This window comes from Anopheles cruzii, chromosome 2 (genome assembly GCF_943734635.1).
Source record: "Anopheles cruzii chromosome 2, idAnoCruzAS_RS32_06, whole genome shotgun sequence".
Classification (NCBI taxonomy): domain Eukaryota; kingdom Metazoa; phylum Arthropoda; class Insecta; order Diptera; family Culicidae; genus Anopheles; species Anopheles cruzii.
The window spans coordinates 8309313-8332710 of NC_069144.1; the positions used below are offsets into that span (position 1 = coordinate 8309313).

General features: G+C 51.3%; 1 protein-coding gene across 1 annotated transcript in view; it reads right to left on the reverse strand.

Annotated features, from left to right (window-relative positions):
• Window positions 1-8174: 8174 nt before the first annotated feature.
• The window catches only part of LOC128268001 (LIM/homeobox protein Lhx1), a 29346-nt gene continuing 14122 nt past the window's right edge, over window positions 8175-23398 (reverse strand). The window contains exons 4-6 of the mRNA XM_053004986.1: window positions 21199-21611; window positions 8660-8927; window positions 8175-8551 (exon numbers count right to left, since the gene is read on the reverse strand). Of these exons, the coding sequence (XP_052860946.1) occupies window positions 8175-8551; window positions 8660-8927; window positions 21199-21611 (1058 nt within the window). The remainder of the gene's footprint in view (window positions 8552-8659; window positions 8928-21198; window positions 21612-23398) is intronic.

A 23398-nucleotide genomic window follows, 5' to 3' on the forward strand; every position in this document is an offset into this window, starting at 1 on the left:
CATAAGAACCATAAAGTACCGTAAAGGGACACATACACGCACGGACTGGATGATGGACGACGCCGGATAACGATAGCGGCGACGTCAGAGCGATGCTGACGGGGCGACAACGGGGCTGACTGATGGTCGTCGGGTGGTCGATTGAATGGTGTCCGCCTTGCTTCGTGGAGGTCGGTCGCTGGCGGTGCGTTTGCTACCGTGCGGAGTTTTCACCGCAAAACCACCCGGATGCTCGATATCTCGCTCGAGGTTTGCTACCGGTTTGCCAGTTTGCACCGTGACCGTCGATCGGTGACATCCCGATGTGAGCAGCCAAAGACAGTGAAGGGCGCACCATTCGCAATACAATAAGGTAACTGAAGAAGTCTAATGTTTATCAATAGACTTAAAATAAGATATAACAATGATCTAAATAAGGGTTAAATGAGAGAGAAAAAGAGAAAGATAAAAAGAAAAAGTAAGAAAAAGAGAAAAAGAAAGAGCAAGAGAAAAAGAAAAAGCAAGAGAGAAGCAAGAGAAAGAGAAAGAGAAAGAGAAAGAAAAAGAGAAACAAAAAGAGACAGATTAAAGAGAAAGAGAACAAACAAGAAAACGAGTAAAACAAAGCTCGGGGAGCAGTTTAGCGAATTGATTGACTATCGGAGTCGGTCATCGAAGCGCTGTTTGTCATTTGTCACCCATTGAAAGAGAAAAATGGTCCAATGGTGGTCGACAGCAATCGGCTACCGTGCGCCACGGTGCCACGATTGTGTGACGGACTGTGTTCAGGCCTCTCGCGGAGGGCTCACGTACGTACGACCATTCTGGCCATCAGTCATCCTGCTGGCCCCCTTCTCGAAACCGTAGTCCACCGTCGGTCTCGACAGGTGCCGTTCGTGGCTGCGTTTGCTGCGTTCGGCGTCATCGTCCCGATGAGAAATGGCCGCTGGAACTGCACTTGCAGGCAAGGCGAGCGAGCGAGCGAGCGATCTGGGCTTCTGGTGTTCCGGGCCGACCACCAAGGATGTGGATGGTCCGCTTGGATGGTTTATTGCAATCGTGGCAACCACAGCCACCGCCGATAACCACACACACACACACACACACAGTCAGGCGTGCGGCAAATCGCCATCTGTCTTTCACATAACGTCGCCATCGACAATGGCAGCTGGACACACACACACTGGAGAGGACGGGGGAACACGGCCAGGACACGGCCGACGAACGTGGGCATGTGTTTTTATTTTTCCATCGTGGAGAAAATGATTGATTTTCTTCTGCGTGGGTTTCGTGTCCGGGCCGAAGGACCGGGCCCGGAACTGAGCCCGGTCTCGTCAGGATGGTGGAAGCAGGAACTCCACTCCGTGGAGACGTGGACACCCAAAGGCCCACACAGCCCAAGGCAAGTGGTGCATGAATGATGGACCCGTGTCACGCCATCCTGCCGAAGATTGAAACCCCGGGCCGGGCGCTCAGGGTCTGCAAATCCAGCCAGCGCAAGTGTGAAAAGTAAACCTCAAAAGAATGCCCATCATTAACTCATCTTCTGCACCGTGGCTACAAAGTAGAGTTGTGCAGGGGACCGAGCCACAATAAAACAAATACACTCTGTGAAGGGGCCGCGTGACACGAACACGTGGGGCCAGGGAAGACGGACACACACACACGGAGCATAGCACGGTTGGCACGCAATCAACACCTTCGACTTCAGGGACACCCAACGGAAGGCCACCCGCTGAATGGGGTTTGTTGTGATTGTCATCAAAATGTTTGGACAGGACACGATGGTAGGCCATCCTTATCCGGCAAAGAGCAGCAAAGGAAATTAATGTTTCCTTTTTAAACGATTTAACAAAACAAAAGGAAATCCACTTCCGCTCGCGCCGCGAACGATGAGCGGCGACGCATGTTTGTTCGGGTTAATGTTGCAAAAGACATCGCGTCCTTAGCGTGTTTATGTTTCACCTGCGGACAGGTGGCGCTTCGACGATGGATGGTTGCTGATTAGAAAACAACATAAGTTCCTTACAAATCTTCTGTTTACTAAAAATCCGACACCAAGGACTCCGTTAGTGTATAAGCTATTTAAAGTTCCGTTTTCCGATGTTTTGTCGACTTTCAATAAGAGGTTTTTATTTCAATTTCATCTAAAGGTCTTAGGGTTGTCTCTCTGAGAACGTTATTCTATTGCTTTTGCTATGATTTTTCGTGCTTTGAACCCATGGCAATATCATGGTCCTGGCGAACGTAAAGTATCCTATCTTATTGGAAGCGTGCGACATAAAATCCGTCCCCTTAACTACCAATCGACCGCCTTGCCGAGGCTTCGGTTTGTAATCGATAAAGTTCGCTGAATTCCCGGCCAAGATCACGTTCCGAGAAAAACGAATTAAAGTTGTAACAAACTTACAACTTTGCCCGACGTCCAACACCATCCGGACAGCCACGGACATCCACGCTAAAAGGTCACTAGCAACAGCAGAGGGCAGCTGGGAGCTTATGCAACACGCTTATGCGATTTACGGCCAATGCAACAGGTCATCGTTAGAGGGTGACCTTTTCAACACGGGGCAACCTGGGTACTGCATCTGGGGATGCATGTTTTGCATGCTCGGTGAACATTTTTCAGTCATCTGCGCATATCGGCCTAAATAGCCGCTGACAGTCCGCGGGAGTTTGATTTGATGGTTAGTAAGTTGTGGGTGACATAATATTTATCTCTATTTATGGTCGCGGCCACTCGCAAGCCGGCTCGATAGCTGACCGGCTAAAGAAATCGGAGCAGTCCGTTCCTCCCACGAGCCACCGGCGACCGGTAATTAATGTGTGGGAGGCAATAACACACTCCGCGTGGCATGTAATCGTAGGCCGGGCCGGGCAGGAGCCTAATCAATTGCCCCACACAGCCTCCGGGCCGCTTATTCTTGATCAACATAACTAATCCTTTGAACGTCATAACACAGACATTGCTCGATCGTGCCGTAAATTAATGGCTAAAATACTCGAATCAACATGTTGCACTGATTGGAGTTCCCTAAATGGAGTGCCTGAGGACGCTTCGAAGTATTGAAGGTGAAGAGTGAAATAGTTTGGTTAATGAAATAATTTTATCATAATTACATTTTTCTTGAACAATAACTCCATTACCCGGCACCCAGGAAAAGTCATAAATCCATCCGGATGGACCCAGGCGGTACATTCTTTAATGTCGAGCTTTCATGCCACGGTGCCGTATTCATCGTTGCAACACATCCGTGCAATTTGAGCGAATAATTCAAGACGTTTACTGATTGCATTAATTATTTAACAAAACAGCCTCGCCAAATATTACAGCCTCGATCCAGCAACGCAAACTTCAGAGCAGCACCCCGTGAACGGGACGGATCGGCTTCGGGGCACTCTAATGAACCGATGCGCCCATTCCGGCGTGTTCAACATAAATGCGCATAGTTTTGCAGGCTAATTAAGCGTGTTATGATGCGTATCAGCAAAAAACGCACGGAGGAACGAACCAGTTCCTGGGAGTCCCGTATCAGCAGCAGCGTGTTGGGCCACCCTACCACACGTCGCGTCCGTGTGACTAAATCGTGGTGGCACGAGACACGAGGCCTCGGGAACGGACCATTCGAGCGTAAAAGAATTCCGTCCAAGCACCGAGCGAGATTCACCCAAGAATGCCCATAAAAACGGGGACCCTGGCGAATCAGGTTCGCAACCCCGGGGGAATCGCATCCTGCACCGGAACGGAACCAACCCGCCACCCCCCAGGGGGTTCGCTTCTTCCACGGCCAGTCGTCCCCCGGGAGGGTTATTTCTTTTGAATTTCGAAAAGGATTTGGCGCCGTTGGCGTCGCTGGATGGCGGACCAGATAGCATTCAAATACGGCGCATCTGTCATCATTTAAACGACACTAAACAAATACCGGCGGCGGTACCGGGTCGAAGGGCCGCGTCGAAGTTCTCCTGTAGTGTCCTGTGTCCCTCGGCCTCGCCAATGATTGATACGCCAACACGCCGGGTCTTCGGGGCTTGCTGCTTGGCCGATAAGTTTCTTATCGGACTCTGACGTGCCGCACGGTCTCCGGTTCCGGTTCGCAGCAGGCAAGCAGGCTCGGTCCTGGTCCCGGTCTTCGTCAAGTGCGCGGCGACGCCACCAGCCTTAAACTGCAACTTTAATCGTTTTTACACCCAACCCAACTCGGGTTTGGGAAGGAGTTCCTCAAAACTCAACTCCCCTCGCACGCACGCACGGGTCGAGAGTCCTTGCGATGAGTCCTGTCCTTCACCGGCAGCTCCGACCGGCAGTAACCGATGCGTGGATAACTTTTTACCGACGTCAACAACAGCAATCGACAGCACGGCCACGCTCTAGGGCTTACGCTCGAAGGGTCGCGAGCACACGAGGGATCAGGATGCTGGCCCAGCGCCCAACTTGGGACAGTGCTGGGCATGAGATTAAGTGTAGCTTACCTTCTCGGTCGGAAGTTAGTCTCATTCACAAGACGTACAGATTAATGTGGAAACCATCAAAAAACAAGGATTAAAGGATAGACTGAATGATGTAAGTATAAAAAACCTTGGAAAACAAAGTGAAAGTTCGATTTGTATTACAAAAAAGCATTAAATAACGGCTCATATACAAAACAAACGAGAAACATCATTTAAATATAATAATGTGAGAAAAAAATCGATTTTTATTGAATGTTGAACGAAAAAGTAGCCAACACAGAGATTAAAATATTCAACAAAAATTAAAACAAAAGAAAAACAGTAAACCAAAATAGTATAAAGAATCCTGTAACAGACACTGCACTGTGCCGGTTCCACCCTACCATCACCAAGGGAAAAACAACGATTTTGACGTGGAAAAACATACACAATCGGCACCGCCTTATCGGTACAACTGCAGCCCTACGGAGGGCCACTCGCCCGGAAGCGATAAAAGTGGCACACGAGAGGAGAGAAAGGCCGCCCCCCCTCGCACGCCTGTCCCTCGGCCACCGCGGAAAAATGGTAAATCTGTTTTCGTCCCCTCGGGTTTTCTCCCCTCCAGTAAACGGTCCAGACGGGACCCGAACACCGAGGGTCAGTCCGCCTCACAGCGGGAAAACACAGAAACGGTCTCCCTGCCATCCTGCTCCGGAAGGGGAGGAAGAAAACCCTCCGTCCGGGACCGCCCGCTCGACACAGCCCCTTTTCCTGATTCGATTATCCCACCAGAAATTGCGGAAAAATTAGCGGCTGATTTAGTTTTAGTTTCTTCTGGGCCGCTCGTACTCTGCGGGAAGCGACAGAGGAACGGGCACCAGGGCACCCAGCAGATCCCGGGATGATGATTTTCCAATTTTTATTATTAACATTATTAGCTCGCTCTCTCCGCAAGTGTGCCTTCGGAATGCCTGCCTGCCTGTAAAACATCTCATAATTGATCGTGTAAGTGCGTGTCGCGCCTGTGTTTTGAGTCCCAATTTGAATAATAAAACCCGCCCCCGGCAAGGACCCCTACCGACCGCGAGAAGGAGCAAGCGAAACTCGGAGAGCAAGAAATAACGACAAACGGCGCTGCTACTAATTACCGTTCGGCATGCAAAGTGCCACGGGTCCACGGCAGTATTAGAGGCTCCTTATTGGCGTCCGGGGATCCTGACATATGAAGACATAACACACCGGAGCCGTTCCGTTCCGTTCCGCTCTGCCGCATCATGTTCACAGGTGATCAAGGCTAAATTCCGGAACAGCGCCGCTCCCGGTTTTTGCATATGTTTTCGCTCTCGTCTTTCCCTTTGATCGCCCTCTGGTAATGAATGTCATCAAATTCAGCCCTAATGAGCCTCGAAGGGAGACCCAGGCATGGAGCATTCGCGCAGCATAAGCGGGGATGCTAATTGACCCAAAACGGCACCAAAAGGGAATGGCTTCATTTGGCCTTTTTGCTGCCGTTTGTTGGTTTCTTTCGTTTCGTTTTCAACTTTCGGCTTTTTTTCTTTCGTGTGGCAATTGTTGATTGCGCCAGCTCCCGCACAATGAATCAAACCTGCGTCCACGCGAGGTACGCGAGGTCCGCGAGGCTTAAGAATTAATTTGTTCGGAATTATTAGAAGCCAACTTGCCTTTGATTTGTTTGGTGCCAAACTCTTATCCCAACAATAAAAGCATTAACCATTGTGTGACACTGTTTGTTTGTTTTTTTTGTTGTAATTATTTTCATTTATTGTTTTTCGCTTCCTCCGCCTCCCGTTCACAAGTATTTATTGTTTGTGTTTGTTCTTTTTTTGTTTGTTTTGTTTTATTTTGCCATTTGTTGAATGTTGCCCTTTCCTGTTGCCGCTTGTTGTTGTTTGATTTCTTCCACTAACTTTACGACGTCCTTAAACAAATAATAACACAATCGAGTTTCGCCACTCACTCACTGCTGTTTGGGGAGATGGGAGTTTACTCTTTCCTACTTTCTACCTTTTTTTTGTTCGCCTTTGCTGCCTTCCTTCTATTGTTTTGCCACACCATTCCATTTTCTCTTTCGTTTTCTTTTTTGCTTTTGCCTCAGGAAAATGACTTTTGGATTCTGCGCTTTAGCTTTCTGTTTTGTTGCTCTTGTTCTGCCGTGTCTATTGTGTGACCACATCCTGTTTTGTTTCTAAATTTCACCGCCCATCACGGCGCTCTCTAAAATTGTTAATTTTACAACTGGCTAAGCACATAGGGGATTTCGTCACTCTCCAATCGATCTCCAGCGGGGTATTATGGGTTCAGCGTGTTTTAATGTAGTTTTTTTAGGCTCTGTGTTTTCCAATTTTCTTGCCCCCCCCGTTCCCGGTTAAATCTGGTTTATATTTACACGCACCACCAAGCTGGCAACCGCTTCAGTGTTTCGTCTTCGGCCAGCTTCCAGTTTGCCCGATTTTTTGCCGTTTTCTCCTTTTTTTATCCTTCTCCGTCGCTCTATATACACTCATTCACACTGATTTAATCCACATCCACACGTTCCTCTCGTGCGCCTGCGATTTTTTGTTTTCTGTCTCTCTCTCTCTCTCTCTCTCTCTCTCTGATAGTGTTTGTTTACTGCTTCTTTCGCCCGTTGGCTGCTAGTAGGTAGTTTGCTGCAACTTACGTTTTGGTGGGGCTGTTTTTTTTTGTTGTTTTGGGAGGTTAAATTAAATTAAACCACACGCACGGATCGCAGTTGTTGTTGTTGGTTCCTAATAACATCCGCCACCAACGAGGAGCACCCATCGCGGGTGTGTTAATTGATTCACTATGCGTTTTTACTTGCTACACTTTTCGCCGAAAAACCCACCTCGAATCCTCGAGTCCCCGCCAGGTAATAGTAACGTAACGCCGCCGGCCTAACGCGAACAATAATTTACCACACGTTTCACTTGCGAAACAAACGTTCAATAATTAATAGTAAAATAAAACAACAAACTTCGCTGCGGCCGTCTGCGCCGCCGCCGTCGCCGGTGGTTACTACAAATAAATACACCCCGTGCGGGTCTGTATGTGTGTGATTCCTGTCTGCCTGTCTGTGTGTCCCAATCGTGAGATGTCTTCGGGAGATGAAAAGAGCTGTGATTGCCGCGCTTTAATACTGATCATTTATAGTCTGTTGTTGCTTGTTGCAGTTTGTGGGGACGAAACGTGGGACGTTGAAGACGTTCCGCAGTTTCGCTGGAGTGAGAACTGGCCTGAACTATTGTTTTATGAACCAAAGTCGCTTATCGAGTGCCGAGCGTTTGTTGTCACGATCACGCACGATCGATCGTGGACATGATTTATTGAGGCAGCGAACCTTACGTCATCGCGCCGCTCAGACCCAGGTCCTTTGGCTAACCCAAACAGGGAATGGAGCAAGCGTGACCACCGAAACAGTAGCCGGACCGGACCGTAGATGTTTGTCACCCATCGGGGCGCGCGCACGCCTTCAGGCGCCAACAGGCAATTAAAATCAATGTCCGACACTCCGGCTCGGTAGAGGGCGCCACAGGGCGCCGCCAAACGGCCGTGCGTGACTTTTGCGCTCGTAAACAAACAAATCGCCGAGTCTCATTCGTGAGGCGCGTGTTCCGGAGCACCGATCTGACAGTTTGTGATAGTTTCTTGCTGCTGCTGCTCCCTGGATCGCTTCGGGATCGCTCGAGGGCCGAGGATGTGGTGTGGAAATAAATGTAAACTCACCAACACGCGCAACACCCTTCCGCTTACCACACCAGGCCCTCGTTCTGCATGTTTTGCGATTCGGCAAAGTTCGACGACAGGAACTCGACCGGACTGCCGCTGCCGGGACCACCGTTGCCGCCACCACCGGGACCACCACCGCCAGCTCCTCCACCGGGTCGATTCACTCCACCGGTCAGCATACCACCGTCCGGTCCGTGCGGTCCATTCGGTTGACCGCCACCGCCCATGAAGCCGCCCGGTACGCCACCCGGTCCCATCAGGCCGCCGGGTCCTCCCGGGCCACCACCAGGGCCACCAGGGCCACCAGGGCCGCCACCATCCGGTCCAGCCATCCCACCGACGGCGCCGACAAAGTCCCCTACCATTGGGATCGGTCCCGGGTGGTCCATGGGTCCTCCTGCATCGGTGAAAAGCCTGACATTAACACCGCACTGTTAAATTCGCTAAACGGTCTCGTGGGGGGGGGTTTAGGGGGTCACAGGGATCGGAGGGTGCGCACACTTACCGGGTCCACCGAAGGGCATACCGGGGCCGGCGCCCGGATGCCCACCGAAAAACGGGGCGTCGTGCGGGTGAAACGGGGGACCACCGTAGCCGAAGTCGAATTTGCCGTCGGTCGCGAAGTACGGGAAGCCGGGCTCGTCGAGGCCACCGGGCGACAGGTTCATCGGGAAGCCGCGCATCTTCCGGGCCCCGCCGAAGAACGGCCCCCGGCCCATGCTCGTCAGCTGCTTCAGTCGCCGTTCCTTCGAGCGCTTGTTCTGAAACCAAACCTGTGGAGAAAGGAATTGAACGAACGGTTAGAGTCAGCAAAAGGGAACCGAATCGAACCCTTCACTCGCCGGTGACCCCCCGATTCCGGCGCAATTGGCAGCCCACTCGCTTTAGGCTCTCAGCGAGAGAGAGCACGTCCAATTGATCAATAATAAAATACACCTTTCACACACGGGGAGCCATTGTGGTCAGAGTCACCGCGGCATGGGTTCCCGATGCTGGTGCGCTCCTCGCTATTAATATTCGCGACGGTATGGTGGACCATTAGCACATCGTGTCCGAACGGCGGGTCCCCCGATCTGGGGTCTTCCAGCAGCAGTTCCCCAGATTTTAGCCGCCGGAGTCGTCGCCGGAGTCGCGCGCGGCCAGCACAGCAGTTGTCATCGCAGAGAATAAAATTTACATAACAACACAGTGTAACGACACAGCACACCCCGGAGCCGGCCGGACCCGAACCGGGACGGGATCCTCCGTCTCGGACTCTGGACGCTGGAACTAATTTTTTACGACTCTCTCTCGCGCGCGCGCTCTTTCGTCAGAGGATCTTCGGATCTTCGGAGCCGACTTTGTGCCGATGCCGCCGCCGCAGCCACCCGGGCCGAGAATGTGCCGGTGCCGCACTAAATGTCCCTAACCTGGACGATCAATAAAAATCTTCAAAGAGTCAATAAAAATATGGAAAATGTCTCCGCGCCGGCCGCCGGCGAGACGAAAGGCCGATCGCTGATCGCCGGGACCGTGTCATAATGAGCCGTGGCAGCCCCGGGAACGGCGCGATGATCGCGTCGCGGGGTCGTCGTGAATAAAATCAGTGAATGGATGAGCCGTCCCCCCCCCCCGCCGGTCCCACACTCTCTATTCGCGCGCGCGACGCAAACGATCGATCGGCGCGTTTCATTTGCCGGCCAAAGCCCAGGCCACCGGCACTATTAGTGAGCATCATCGGAACCATAACCGCACCGCACGCGGAACGCAGAACGGAACAAGTGAACGGAGGAGCCTGGCGCGGAACTGGCGCGTTTTGTGACAGAGATTTCTTCCCTCGTTTTATGGTCCGTCCGTCCGGCTGAGCGTGTGTGTGTGTGGCGATCGATAAATTTTGACTCCAAAACTGTTCCACGGGTTCCGGGGGTTCCGAGGGTTCTATCTCGAATATTATTTACGACCTTCGGAGTCGCCGCCGGTCGCCGGTCGGAGTCGTCTAGTCCAAGACGACGTTGCAAAAACGCCCAACGACGATCGACAAAAACACAAATCCCAACACACGTTACACGGTTTTCGGGACCCAGACCTCTAACGACGGACCCATCGTCGGACCATAGACCACATATTGATCACTTGCGCCATAAAGCCCGAGATGGCCGAGAGCTAAGAACGCGGTTAAGGCTCGGGGGCATCGAGCGCAAGACAAATTATGACTAATTGGCTAACGGGTTCTCCCGGCGGCCGAGAGTTTCTGGAAGGTCCGACCATCATCAAAGCGCCCGGCGCCCGACGGCTTAAGGAGCTTCGAGAGCTGGAGTACTGCTTTCGGGGTAGATTTATTGCCAGCCAGCTGCCCCGTCCGGGGAGTTATCTTTTATCGGGGCCGGGACAACACATTGTGACATTGTGTGGCCAACCGATGTCCGGGACTTCCGGACATCGGACTCAGCGTGGGCCGCACCGGGAACCGTGACCATTTCGTCACGGACATCCCGCGAGACGATGTCTTTTCGCGCTGATCGTGGATCACCCCACGAACTCACGCTGTCAGAGGAGTCAGGGAGGTGCGAACGGACCTGAGCCGCCGCAGGGAGCTACAACAACAACAACTGGTGGCCAAAACACGCGACATGCTGAGCCGTCGTAACTCAGCAAGAAGCGCGACCAGAAACGCAAAACACGCGGGCCGCGGCCACAAATCGCCCGTCATCATCATCGGCCGCCCGTCGGCCCGTCTGGAGTCCGGGCATTTTATAGCCTCACAGTCTCCGGAATGGAGGTGCCGATTCCATCACACATCATCATCCGGGGCCGCGGCCCGGACCGATCGACGAACAGCCCTCGCCGGAGGTGGTCCGCGCGCGTTTGAATGAAGGATTGGTTCCGCCGCAAGCCGTCTTGCCGGGGCCCTCGTTCTCTCTCTCCCTCACATTCGTGGGCCCCCAGGTGATCCTCTGGGAGATGTGGCCAATGTTACAGTTTTCCCTCCCTGGCCCTGAGAACTCGGAGCCGCGGCTTTCGATGCGCTTCAGCCTTTCGCTTGGTGGCCACCGTTTTCGGAGCGTGAGGTTGCAGAACCAGAACCCGACTTCTACTCTGCTGCTAGACTGTGACTTGCGCACTTTTAACCGACCTTATCCGAGCGGAGCGATCCGTTCCGCTAGCCGGCGGGGCCGCCAGGGCTTCTATCTGGCGCGCGTGATCTCCGGACGGAACTCCGAGATGGTCTCGGACCTAGTCGACACCTTTCAATCGGCTGATTGTGACAGGGCTCCTTCAAAACAAACCCCGACTCCTCGGCAATGACCCCGGCGGGCGGTGGTGTCGATGGCGCGGTGTTTAGGTCCCTCGGGTCGGAGTCGCGCTGAAGCGATCGGTCCACCACGATAATACGCTTGCCTTGTCCCTCTGAATGGACCCTTTAAGCCATTCGTGGGAGCCCCGAAGAAGCGCAGCCGGCTCCCCGGTGCTGCGTCTTGCGTTTAATGCTCAATTAGTTGGAGCGCGCACAGTTATGGTTAACTAATTATACGTGCGCGGTGCGAAGTGTTGGGCCGTGTTCTATCGTCCGTGGCCGCGTGGAAATTAGTATCGCCGCCAGCGTAAATGGTTGTTTGTATGGTAATTCGATCGTTTATCGCATTACAGCTATCGCACACGATACACCGAATATGATTTACATTTAATTCGCCATTTTTATTGTGGCGCCGGCAGGTCTCGGTCTCGACTGGCCATGACTAGTTGGTCACCACCGACCGAAAGGTGGGTAATTTGATTGATTCGGGCGCGGCGCAGTTAATGTCGGTGCTTAAACCGATTTATTGGCCCATTTAGTGATAGCGCGTCAGTCACCTATTCCATTATTTATCTCGTATCGCTCTTGGGCTCGTAAATATTCCATAAAACGAGTTAAATTCAGGCGAATGATAAAGCCATCATTGGGAGACGTCAAAAAACATACAAAAAATAGGCTGTAAACAGTGAAACATCAATCACTTGAGGCTGTGGCTGTATGGCACGTAGCGCCATCCTGTTGGAACCAAATGTCGTCCAAGTTTTCAGCTTCAATTCTGCGCCGAAGAACCAATCGAAGCCAACATTTCTGTCGACTCCATCGACAGTTCCGGTGACTCCTTCATTTTCGAAGAAAAATTGACCGATGACGCGGCCAGACCAAAATTCGACCCAAACATTCACTCGTTGTCGGAGTGCATTGGCTTCTATTGCACGACGGAAGGGGTTTTCCGATCCCCAAATACGACAATTAGGCTTATGAACATAACCACCGAAGTGGAAATGATCTTAAACGAAATAAGCTTATCAAGTTTTCGTACAATTTTAGTTGAAGACTCACCAGAAATAAGTTTTTATTACTTCCCAATTTTCTGCAAGCGAATAGAGTTCCATTTCGTAAATGTCAAAGTTTTTACTAATTGTTTACTATTTCTGATGAATCTGACAGCATTGAAGGTTGCAGTTCTATGTGAATTGAGCACAAAACAAAGAAATGCCTCATTTTGGACATCTTGGGACATAATTTATTGACATTTACATAATTTATATATTCTGGACCAAATGCAACCCTTATAGAGCTGTTTAAGCTAAACTCAAGCCTCGTTAAGCTTAACTGGTCTTAATACTTGGATAGCTTCAAACCGTCGGCAAACGGCAATCATATCATAAAATTACCTGCAAAGCCTTAGAACATTGAAGTATCTTGAAGATTGAAGACTCACAAACAATACGCTGCCCGATCGATCTACAGAAACAACAGAGGAAAGCAAAACTGGAGCATAAAGCAAGGGAAAGCATTACGCTTTCCACTTTGACCCCGGACTCCCCGTTGGGGCAATCCGTAGCCGCGTAAGTTGTGCAGTTTTGCTGAACTTGCTAACCTTCACCGCGAGCCCCATGCCACGATGTTCACACTTTTATGCGTTCCTTGAGGCCACACGGCGTTCCTTTTTTATTAACGAAAACCCATAAAACGAGGTGACCATCAAACGAGATTTAGCAATGTTTTGGCCACCCCGTGTTTGGCCGACGGCTCTGGGAGTCTGGGGCCGGTACGTGTTTTTGCGCTGGACATTTATTGCCCGGGATCCGCGGGCGCGCCCCACCGACGAGAGCGAGCGAGAGTTATTGCCACCGCCGCCACAGAAATCCTTGACATATTTTAGGACCCCGGTTCGGAAACCGGGACGCGGCTTCGGTACACACATTTTTGCATGTCTAATGATGATTTAAAGCTCAACCGAGCGCTCTTCCCGGAACGTCAGTCCGGCAAGGAAGGACCTCTCGGATGTGGTTCCAATTTTGATGGCTTTCCCCCTTAGGAGCGAACGAAGCCAGAGAGAGAGAGCCGTTCGTACGCAAGTGTAAAACTCACATTATTTTGACAGCCTATAATAACGATCAATAAATTATGTGTCGTTCTGCGTTCCGTCCCGTTCGTGCGCTCCCGGTTCCAGAATCACCACGTCAGGCCCCGAGGTTATGTCGTCCGGCCACAAGGATGGCCACTTATTGGACCGTTTTTTTTCGCCCCTTTGTCGTCAGTCTTGTTTCTCGTTTTTTTAACGTAGAACTCTCTCGTGCTCCTGGAATCGGACTGGCAAACCCCGGGACGAATCCCTGGTTGGGTCGCGAACCAGCCGAAGGCTCACTTTCAATTTCACAGTCCACTTAACCCCTTCGGGAAGAGCCGTAGCCAACAGAAAAAAAACACACAGAATAGTGACATGTGTCGGGCACGCCCTTTCTGACCTCCCCGGCCCGGCCAGCAGGATATCGATGGTCGGATGAGGCATTAGGTGCGCAAGCATAAGGTACGCACGAGAGAGCGCGCCCGGGACTCCCGACTCCTCTATTTGTCTACCAGGCCCAGCCGCCGTCAGCCTGTCACCGCCTCGCGGCCACCCGTCCCGTCCGGACACCGGCCGGGCCGTCTGTCCGCGGGCGACGGGAGATCGTTTGTAACACCTGTCAGAAATGTTAACTACGAAACTGACACGAGCGCGTTCGCGACCTCCCGACTCGCGCTCCATAGAGCCAGATGGATGAGGTGATGAGGCGCAGAGATTCGGCCGCCCCGGTCGTGACTGACCACTAACCTCACTCTGTCTCTCTCTCCTTCTCTCTATTTCGTGTGCGGTCAACAGGGGGCAGTCAACCAAATTCCGAATTCCGAAAAACCCTTCTTCAACGGGCCTGGGCCAAAGTGTCCGGAATGTCAAAATTTATGACAACAAATCTGCAGCCAACGAGCATCAAACGAACCGCGCTGGGCGTTAAGGGGGAATCTTTATTGCGGACGGATTTGTTTTTTGTTTCTTGCTGGATTCCGATTCGGGTTGTGTGGTTGAAACCGTCGGCCATCGGAAACCCGCCGGAAAGGCTACATAGTTACCGGATAAACATTTGTTACATTGTTGAGCAGCATCGAGTGTTCCAAATCGTAAAGTGTTCGACTATCTAAGTAACCTTCGAGTAAGTCTAATTTTGGGAGTTGTTTAGCAGTTGAAGTTAAATACTGAAAAGGGCAGAGGAGGCTCTGACTTGAGAAAACGGCCTTTGACAGTTAAGTCCGCTGATTCGCAGATCTTCTCAGAGGAGACATCCCTTTCTGTGACCTTTAGATACGTCACTTTTGGGCAGAAACAATCACTGGCCGTTCGCCAAGCCCCGAAACGGAATGAAAAATGGCTCTCGGAGTTCCCGGCTTCTTTCGTCAGCTTTTCGCGATTATGATGTAAACATTGGCCAGTGTGCAGCATTTGGCCCGAACCCGTAGAAGCTCTGCCCGCCATTGCAGCGCAACTTCTATATAATTATTGCCTTCCGTGCAAATCGGACGGGCTGGCTGCTGCTGCCAACTTTCTGTCGGAAAAGGAAGGCGTACACACCGCGGGCGCCCGCAAGGGCAGGACCCGGCAACATAATTTCGCCAACCCCACCACCGGCGCAATGGAACCACAACCCGAAAGCGAATCGGTTATGTTCTGTTCCTCGCTTGTCTTATGCACTCGGCCACCTTTATGCCACCTTTTTTGGACGTTCCCTTGCCGCGCTGGGCCCCGCGAGGTGCACGGCAGGACATCAACGTCTTCGCGCCAGAACAACCCTCGGTTCGGTCACGAAGCGGTTCACTCAAGCGTGAAATTATACGGCAAAACGGATTCTAAGACTGCGCCGGCGAGGCCGACGAAGAAGACCGGAGTCGGCCGAAGTCTTCGTGCCGTTGCATCGAAAGCAAATTTCGGGTGGAAAGCATAAAATGGAAGTACCTTTTAATGTTTTGCCAAAAAAGTCCTGAACACCGAGGGCTGAATGGAAGTCTTTATGGAACACAAAATGGACGCGACTCTAACAGAAAAGGCAGGGCCCAGGAACCACTTGACTCGCGGAAAGATGAATGAAAAACCGGTCCCTCGGCCAATCTGGAGGCTCCTTCCTCTCGTTCGGTGGACGAAGCACTTCACCCTTCATTGAGGCCATTCCAGACTGGCATCTGGAACATGTGGCCGGCCGACGGACGACGGTGGTCGGACCGGCCACGGTTTTGGGTAATAAATAACCAATTACAGCCAAACACTGGTAAGCGCGTGTGTGTCTGGAACCGTAAACCCTAACTACGCTCCATTCGGGGAAGCGATCGGCGGTGACAGTTCTGCGGCGAACCTCCCCAAAAAGAGGATCTCTGGTGACATACACAGTGGTGACCGCAGCTGTGAGAACGCTACTTCAAACACAACTCACCGACCGAAAGTGAGACCTCTCTCGGGCGGGACAGAAAATGACACTCGAAATTGATCGGGCTACCGTGGCCCTTTTCTGTCGGTCGGGTGTCATGTAGCCGATCCCCGGTGACAAGTCGATCCTCACTTCAGGTCCACTTGCTCACGCTCCAAGCGGCGGTCGGACGATCATATTTCAATCCAACACTTCCTCGACTCCGGAGGAAGGTATGTCACCCCGAGGATTGTGCTGGTCCGGATCTCGCACAACCTCTCGGCGGGAACTCGGCCACGTGATTTGTCATCATTCTTGCGCTCGGTCCCAGTTCCCGGTCCCGATCTTGTGACTTCGACTTTAGGCGAAGTTCTATCGAGGTGCACGAAGGAGGATCCAAAACAAAGGACACAATAAAGTGACGGAAATCGGTTCCCCTGTTTTCGGGTCTCTGGGTCTTTGGGATCATCGTCGGAATGGGATTACAATTTGAATTGTGTTGTCGGATCGAGTGTGAAAAATGCGAGTTGTGACAGATCGCTCTCCTGCGTCCTCCAGGTTATTCTTCCAACTTCCGACAGTAGTCGCCCAATCCAACAGTAGGAAGTACCAAAAACCCGCGACACAACGCCACGCCATTCAGTCACATTCCATTCCGGACCCCAGAGACTCCACCACCGAGATTCCTGACAACCGATAAACGACAGGTTATTGTCCGCCCGGCGCTGCTACTGTCGCTGGGCCTCTTGCTGGGCCCCAGAACGCAAAGCCCAGGCCGAGCGCTTGAGGCTGAGTCCGATTCGTCACGTTGTCTGCTAGCCGGGAACACTGGACTTTCGGGTGAACCGGGAAAAACGGGAACGATCTCTCCCTGCCTCCGGGACGAGACGGGAAGATAATCGACGCCGCGTGATGGACGATTTAGTTCTCCCGGGCTGTGGGTTTCCCACAGACAAATTCGGACCTCGCCGGATGGTGGCGACGAAATCACGTTCCGTTTGGGGCCATGAATGACTTTACGTCAAAATCGGCGCGCGCCCAGTTTTTTGGGGATGCAATTTATCAAACAAATGATGATGAAAGCAACCCAGCCAGCGAGCTAGCGGAGTCTGCCCCGAGTGGTGCTCTGGGCGGCAGCCAGCATCCCTGACCCCCGGGCCGCCCAGGCGACCGTAACCGGCGTCAGTCGGTAATGGTCCGCGGTTCGGGTTCGTTATGAGTTATGATTTCGGGTCCCCCGACCGAATGAATGCGTGCCCATTCTGGGGCCTTTGCGCACCATTAGTTGCTGTGCTATGTGTGTTGGGTACCACGATGATGAGGTTTTCGGTTGTGGTTTTATGCTTTTTTTCACTCGGCACCCGGTGTGCTTCTTCCATGCGCCATGCCATTGTTTTTGGCGGTTTCGCGTCTCGCGGTTTTGTTTTTGTTCGCCGGTTCGGCAACCTCGTCTTTCTTGCGTTTTTTGTCAGTGTGGTCTGTGTGTGGTTACGCACACTGTACGCGGAATTAGTGTTCCCAGCCGCTTTTGTCATTGTGCTAGGGATTTAGGCTATTTGTACAGGTTTTTTTTTAAGCCCATTCGTAGCCGATCGGCCCAAACGATCACTGTACAGTACGTACCGGAATAGGAGCACACGGCAGGATTGAGCCACTTTAACAGTAGTTTCAAACACTTGGTTCGTCCAAAGTCGTTGAGACCATTAGCAGCATAACACCTGTACTGAAAATACCCGAGCCTAACACATGAATGGTGTTATTGTATTCACCGCTTTTCAGTTAATTTAAGCCTTCAAAAGAAAATTGTCAAAATTTCATGATATTATTGATGGGAAAAATACCGTTCATTCGAAGAAATGACTTGAAAAGTGTTCTAAGGACTCCACTCTACCGGAAACAACAATAAAACGTTGGTTTGCTAACTTCAAACGTCGTCACACTGATGATGCAGAACGCAGTGGACATTCAAATGAGGCGGTAACACCAGAAAACGTTTAAAAAAGAATCGATGCTGTGGTAAATCAGGATAAAGCAATAAATTATCCAACAGAATTTGTTAATTCGCTTGATTTACCCGGACTGTGTTTACATATTTTGAATGTTTGAGCTTTGATTATTATATTAAGATATATCAACCCACCGAAACTTTGTAATGGTACTCGTTGCTATTTTAATTATCAAAATTTTGCCAGACTCCTCAAAACGCTATTTAAATATTACAATCCTTGAATAGTAATGCGAGCTAAAGACTGCTTTTGCCAAACCAACCGAAATTGAAAGAAAACTTTTTTAATAAATGAATCAACTGTCACTGCCACGGTTTACACGATCAACTGTGGTAATGTGTTGTGATCATTGTGGCCTTTTAGTTACCTGTGGTAATGAGATTCGAGCTGTCAAACAGCCAAACCTTGACACGCGATTTTCGGATTTCACTTTCCGTCCGTTCCGTTTCGATTCGAAGAAAGTGCACACACTCGACAAATTGCCCACGAAACAAAAACGCTGCCGGAACTGGGCAGCCATTGCGAAAGAGTCGAAAAAGCAGTGATAAGTTTTAGCACGGAGCAAATAGCGAGCGATTTCTGCGATAATAATGGAGTACCTTCCAAACGAAGTGAGTGATTTTAGTTAGCGGATTGTCCGGTGAAGTTGCTTAAAAAGTGTTTATTTTGTAGCTGTTGGAGCTGATATTTGACCACCTCAACGTGGACAACCTGAAACACGCGTCCCTGGTGTGCCGACGATGGTCGGATTTAGCATTTTTGGGACAGCGAATGGAGCGCGTGGCACTAGTACCAAAACTTCCCTGGGACAATAACATGTTGTTGAGTAAGCGACAATATCGCCACCTTGAACTCAGCGACAAAGCAGGGGACTTATCAACTGAAGACGATGTAAAAAAATTATTGCAAACGTTCAATTTTTCGTCGTTGCGTATAGAATACAAATTTTCATCATACTCTTCGTTACGATTGCTTTTGCTCGAGGTGCCTAATCTTCAGCAATTGTCGATTCCTCGTGATCCCATGGAAATGAACAAAATTATGAAACCGCTCCCGGTTATGAGAAAGCTAGAACGCTTGGAGATCAGAGATCGCGGTTGGGAGACTGCACTCCCCTGGCATACAATCGCCCCTTCTTTGCAAAGTCTGAAAATGTTTTGTGATTCAGAGGACCAGTTAGAGCAGTGGACACTTTTCAGTGACCAGTTAAAGCAAGTTTATGTTACTTGTAACAAAATCAATTTATTGAAGCGCTTTTGCGAAATGACATTCCCTCTTCTAGAAGAGTTGTCAATAAGTTCGATATATGGTTTTCATTATAAGCGGGGAGCACCTGACTTTATTTTTCGGCACCACGAGATTTTTCGAAGAAAGTCCTCCTTGCGGCTTTTTCGCCTCTCTGGCCTTGGCCTATCTCGAATGTTATTTGAAGACATCACTAACCACAACAAAAGGCTAACGGCTTTAGAAATAAAAACTGTTCATTACTGTGAACCAGGATCGTTGGAATCCCTAGCGCAATTGACTGAGCTGAAGGTAAGCTAGGTGAGCCTCAACTTCAAAGTAATCATAATTAATATGGTGTTTTCTTGCAGCATCTAAGATTGGAACATTGTTCATTATCGGACCCCTACATTTTTCGCGGATGTGAAACGCTTACTTCGCTCCAATCATTTCACATTAACTTAGAGCTGTCAGGCATTGAAGCTGACCCTCTCGCTTTATTCAAGGATCTTTTCAAGATAGCGCCACAATTGAGGAGTTTGAAATTGGGGCGTACCGCGATAGCCGAAAGCGCCGTTCAGTACATTTGCAACGAGTTCACCAAACTTACTCGTTTGCAGCTAACGTATTCGGAAGAGGTAAGAAGACTCATCGATTGCCATGCCAGTGCCATGTAATCTCAGTTTGATTCCTTACTCAGGTAACGGGCGGTGGTCTTTCCGGAATCGACCGGTTAGCGCATCTTCGATATTTGGATTTGAACGTACACCGTATTGAAAACAGATTCTTTATCAACACCCTTCCTCAAAATACAGCTCGCTACCTTACACTGTACCTCCCTTATGAAGTAAGTGAATGATGCATCGGACGCATAATGCGGTCATTATGTATTAGATTGTACCATCAAATAATGATCTTATAAAATTATTTTTCCCTGACATTTGTAGAACCATGAGCCACACATTCTTCGGCTGCCTCAAATTTGCCCTCAGCTCGATCGATTGAACTTGATCGACTGGACAGAGTGTCTTCGTGAGTCTACTGTCGATAAGTTACGCAAAGCACTTCCGACATGCACAATCAAATTATATAGCTTTAGTTTTAGCAACACAAATAGATATTTGCGGACGTGGCGAACAGACGAAATGATGTCGGTGTGGAAGAAAGAATGGGTATGGAACCAAAGGGACATGTAGGCGGACGATACAGCTCAGAAAAGCGACAACATATTATCAGAAAGCCCGCATCGGAAAAATGTTCAGATAGTACACAAGTCTAATAATGTAACACAAATGCAGAAACTCCGAATAAAGTCTTAGTCTTATTACGTTCATCACTTTTTCAGTTAGTATTAACCTTTAAATTTTATGGTTTTCAACTCATAAGTTTACGAGTTACTGTGCTAAGAGTGACGCTACTTTTGTTATTTTCACTCGAAAATATTTGTATTGTTCATTCGAATCCAGGGATGTTGTAGAGGCTTTACCAGCCGAAGCTTCCGTCGGTTGGAAGAGGTCCAGAAGTGGACTTTCTAAATGATTTTTATGCGAATTACCTCCCAAATGGTGTACCTTAGTATTGAGTCACTAACATTCTGCTCCAGATCTGTGGCTAACCGAACCGTGCTCTCTATCTATCACATCTTCCAGCAATCCATTGCCCAAAATCGCTTTTCGGTCCCGGACCCATATGGCCCAGATCTGTTCTCCAACTGCTCCGTTGGTCACTGTAGGTCAACATCAAACGGAGAGAGAGAGCAAAAACGGGCGCCGAGAAACCCGTCCCGTCCCGTCCTGCGGTAATCCACCGCGTCATCTTCATCATAATTATCATTATTCAAAGCCGGGCTCGACGGCGAAGGCACACGAGGTTTTGATGGGTTTCGAAAGCAGCACCACAACAGACCAGCGCCAAACGCCATGCCACTCTATGATTTATTGCTATTTTGTTCCGCGCCGGGCTTATGACCCCAGGTTCCAGCTCGGACTCCGGCCAACGAACGGGTGGGTCAAAGCTAGGCGATGAGAAGCCACAAAAAATGCACGGCGGCAAAGGATTCAGAACCCCGAACCCGGCGGTGTCCTTCGATCTCGGTTGTCCTTACCTGTATCACCCGCATCGGCAGTCCCGTCTCCTTGGCCAGCTGTTCCCTTATGTGTCTAGTGGGTTTTGGTGTTTGACTAAATGCGTTCTTCAGCACCTCGAGCTGCTTGGCCTTGATCGTCGTCCGGGGGCCCCTCCGCTTCGAGCCGGCCCCATCGTCCGGGCTCTTGTTCTCCGCCTGCGAGTCCCCCCGGCAGTCCGGGTCCCCGTCCAGCGAACCCTGATCCGAGTCGTCGTGGCCCGTCTTGCTGTCGGTGCTCATGCTCTGCACCGACAGGTCCGACGCACCGAGCGGCCCATCACCATGGTGCAGCCCGCCTGCGCCGGCTCCGGCCCCGACCAGCCCCGCCAGCACGCCGGGCCTCATCTGGTCTTCCTCGTCCTCGTCTTCCGACGCCGAGCCCATCAGGGAGTCTGCAAGAAAGAAAGAAAGAACACCGCCGTTAGAAACGCAAAACTCCTAGTCTGCACCTGAATTGCCACAAGGACAACACCACCCTTCCGGAAACCCCCTGGAATCGATTTACCCCCGCAAGCCCCGCGGCCTGTGCCTCAGGGGCCCTTCTCTGGAGAGTGGAGGAAATATCAAACAGACTGACTGCTTTTGTCAGCGATATCCCGGCGCCCGGAAAACACGCACTCCCGTATTTATTTGTGTACTTTGCCGGCGTCCCTCTCCCCTCTCGGCGGGATGTGTACACACGCACCCCCTCTTGGGAGTTGTTGAGCTCGAAATTTCGATTTGTTTCGAGCACCCCCCGAGTGCCCGTGGAAACGGAAAGGGTGCAGGGTGCGTGAGGGGTGCGGGACAGCAGGTCGGGAGTGGAATCCGTTTAAAATCTCTTTATCAACAGCAGCGAGCGGAGAGTTCCGCGAGGCACTTGATCGGAACCTGCGAGGGAAGTTTTCTTTGGGCCGCGGGCCACGGGGCAAAAGGAAATCCCACGAAGCCAGAGGCACACCCTCGCCGCCGCCGCGCGGGGACGTGTGTATTGTTACAGTAAATTGAGTGGAGCCGGGCCGGTGCCGGTGCCGCGGGGCTGTAGCCGATTCTCCGAGCGTCCCTCCGAGTTCGCGGCGGGCCCGTGTATCCTTGTTTATCGTGTTGTTGCTGTTTGTTGTTGTGTTTTCCTGTTCCTTACCACCGTACCTCCTGCTACTTGTGCTGCGTTCTGCAACAACAACAACGTCGGGCCACCGCCGACCAACTGGCAGGCGGACGGGAACCAATACCGCACGCTTGAACACCTCTCCTGAGCTGGAAGGCCGACGGGTAGCCGATGTTGTAAGGCATCGCCACGTCGTCCCGTCGCCCCGTCGAGTTCCGCACGAACTGAGCTTGGCAGAACGTCAGGAGGAGGCAGGTTAAACCCCCACATGAGCGACCCCAGCGACTGTCTGTCATTCGACACTAGACCGACGGCCCGACCGACCGACCGAAGACCGGACAGGATTGACAATTGGCGCGCCACCCAGTGGGAACCCCGGACCGGGACCGGGTTCGCGTGTGCAGAACTCCGGTACGCTACTCCGGAGCTCCGAGCCGTGGCGTCGTCCTGAAATTGACAGCAGCAAGCAACCAAGTAAGCGAGCGCAGGGCGGCTCGGTTTGACAGCTGCCTCGGAGGCCGGAACGGAACACCATCCGGAGACCCGGGGGCCCATATCAAAGACCTCGGTAGGTCGCGGGCCTACCGATAACTGACAGGTTGGCTCTCGCTTGGGTTGGCTGCGACAGGCAGCCTGTCTGTCAGGGCCGGGTTCGGGTTCGCTTCCTGTTTGAAGGGGTCCCCCTCCTGAACCCCGGAGAGTGCGCCTGCCTGCACGTGATCGTGAGCCATCAAAAACCGGCGTGCGTGCGTGCGTGTGTGTCAAGTTTTATTCCTTTTTTGCTCACCCCTCACACACGAGGGTGGCCCCCGGATAGGGTGGCCTCTGTAGGACTCGGAGCGAAGCAGACGCAGTTCGCAGTATCGGAGGACACCTACTGTTCGGTGACCTTGGAACTTCCACATCACAGCCTAGAACTCGCACCCGTGTGCACTTGCTTAGGAACCGATGCTTCGAGTAATGTTTAATGTCTTGAACTGGAAGCGCACATCGCACAACTGGCCACCGGGTTGAGGCAGAGAGCCTGCTGAGTGCTGCTTCCGCAATGTGCCTTCATTTATTGCCAACACACGATCGTTACTCTGCCGGCGG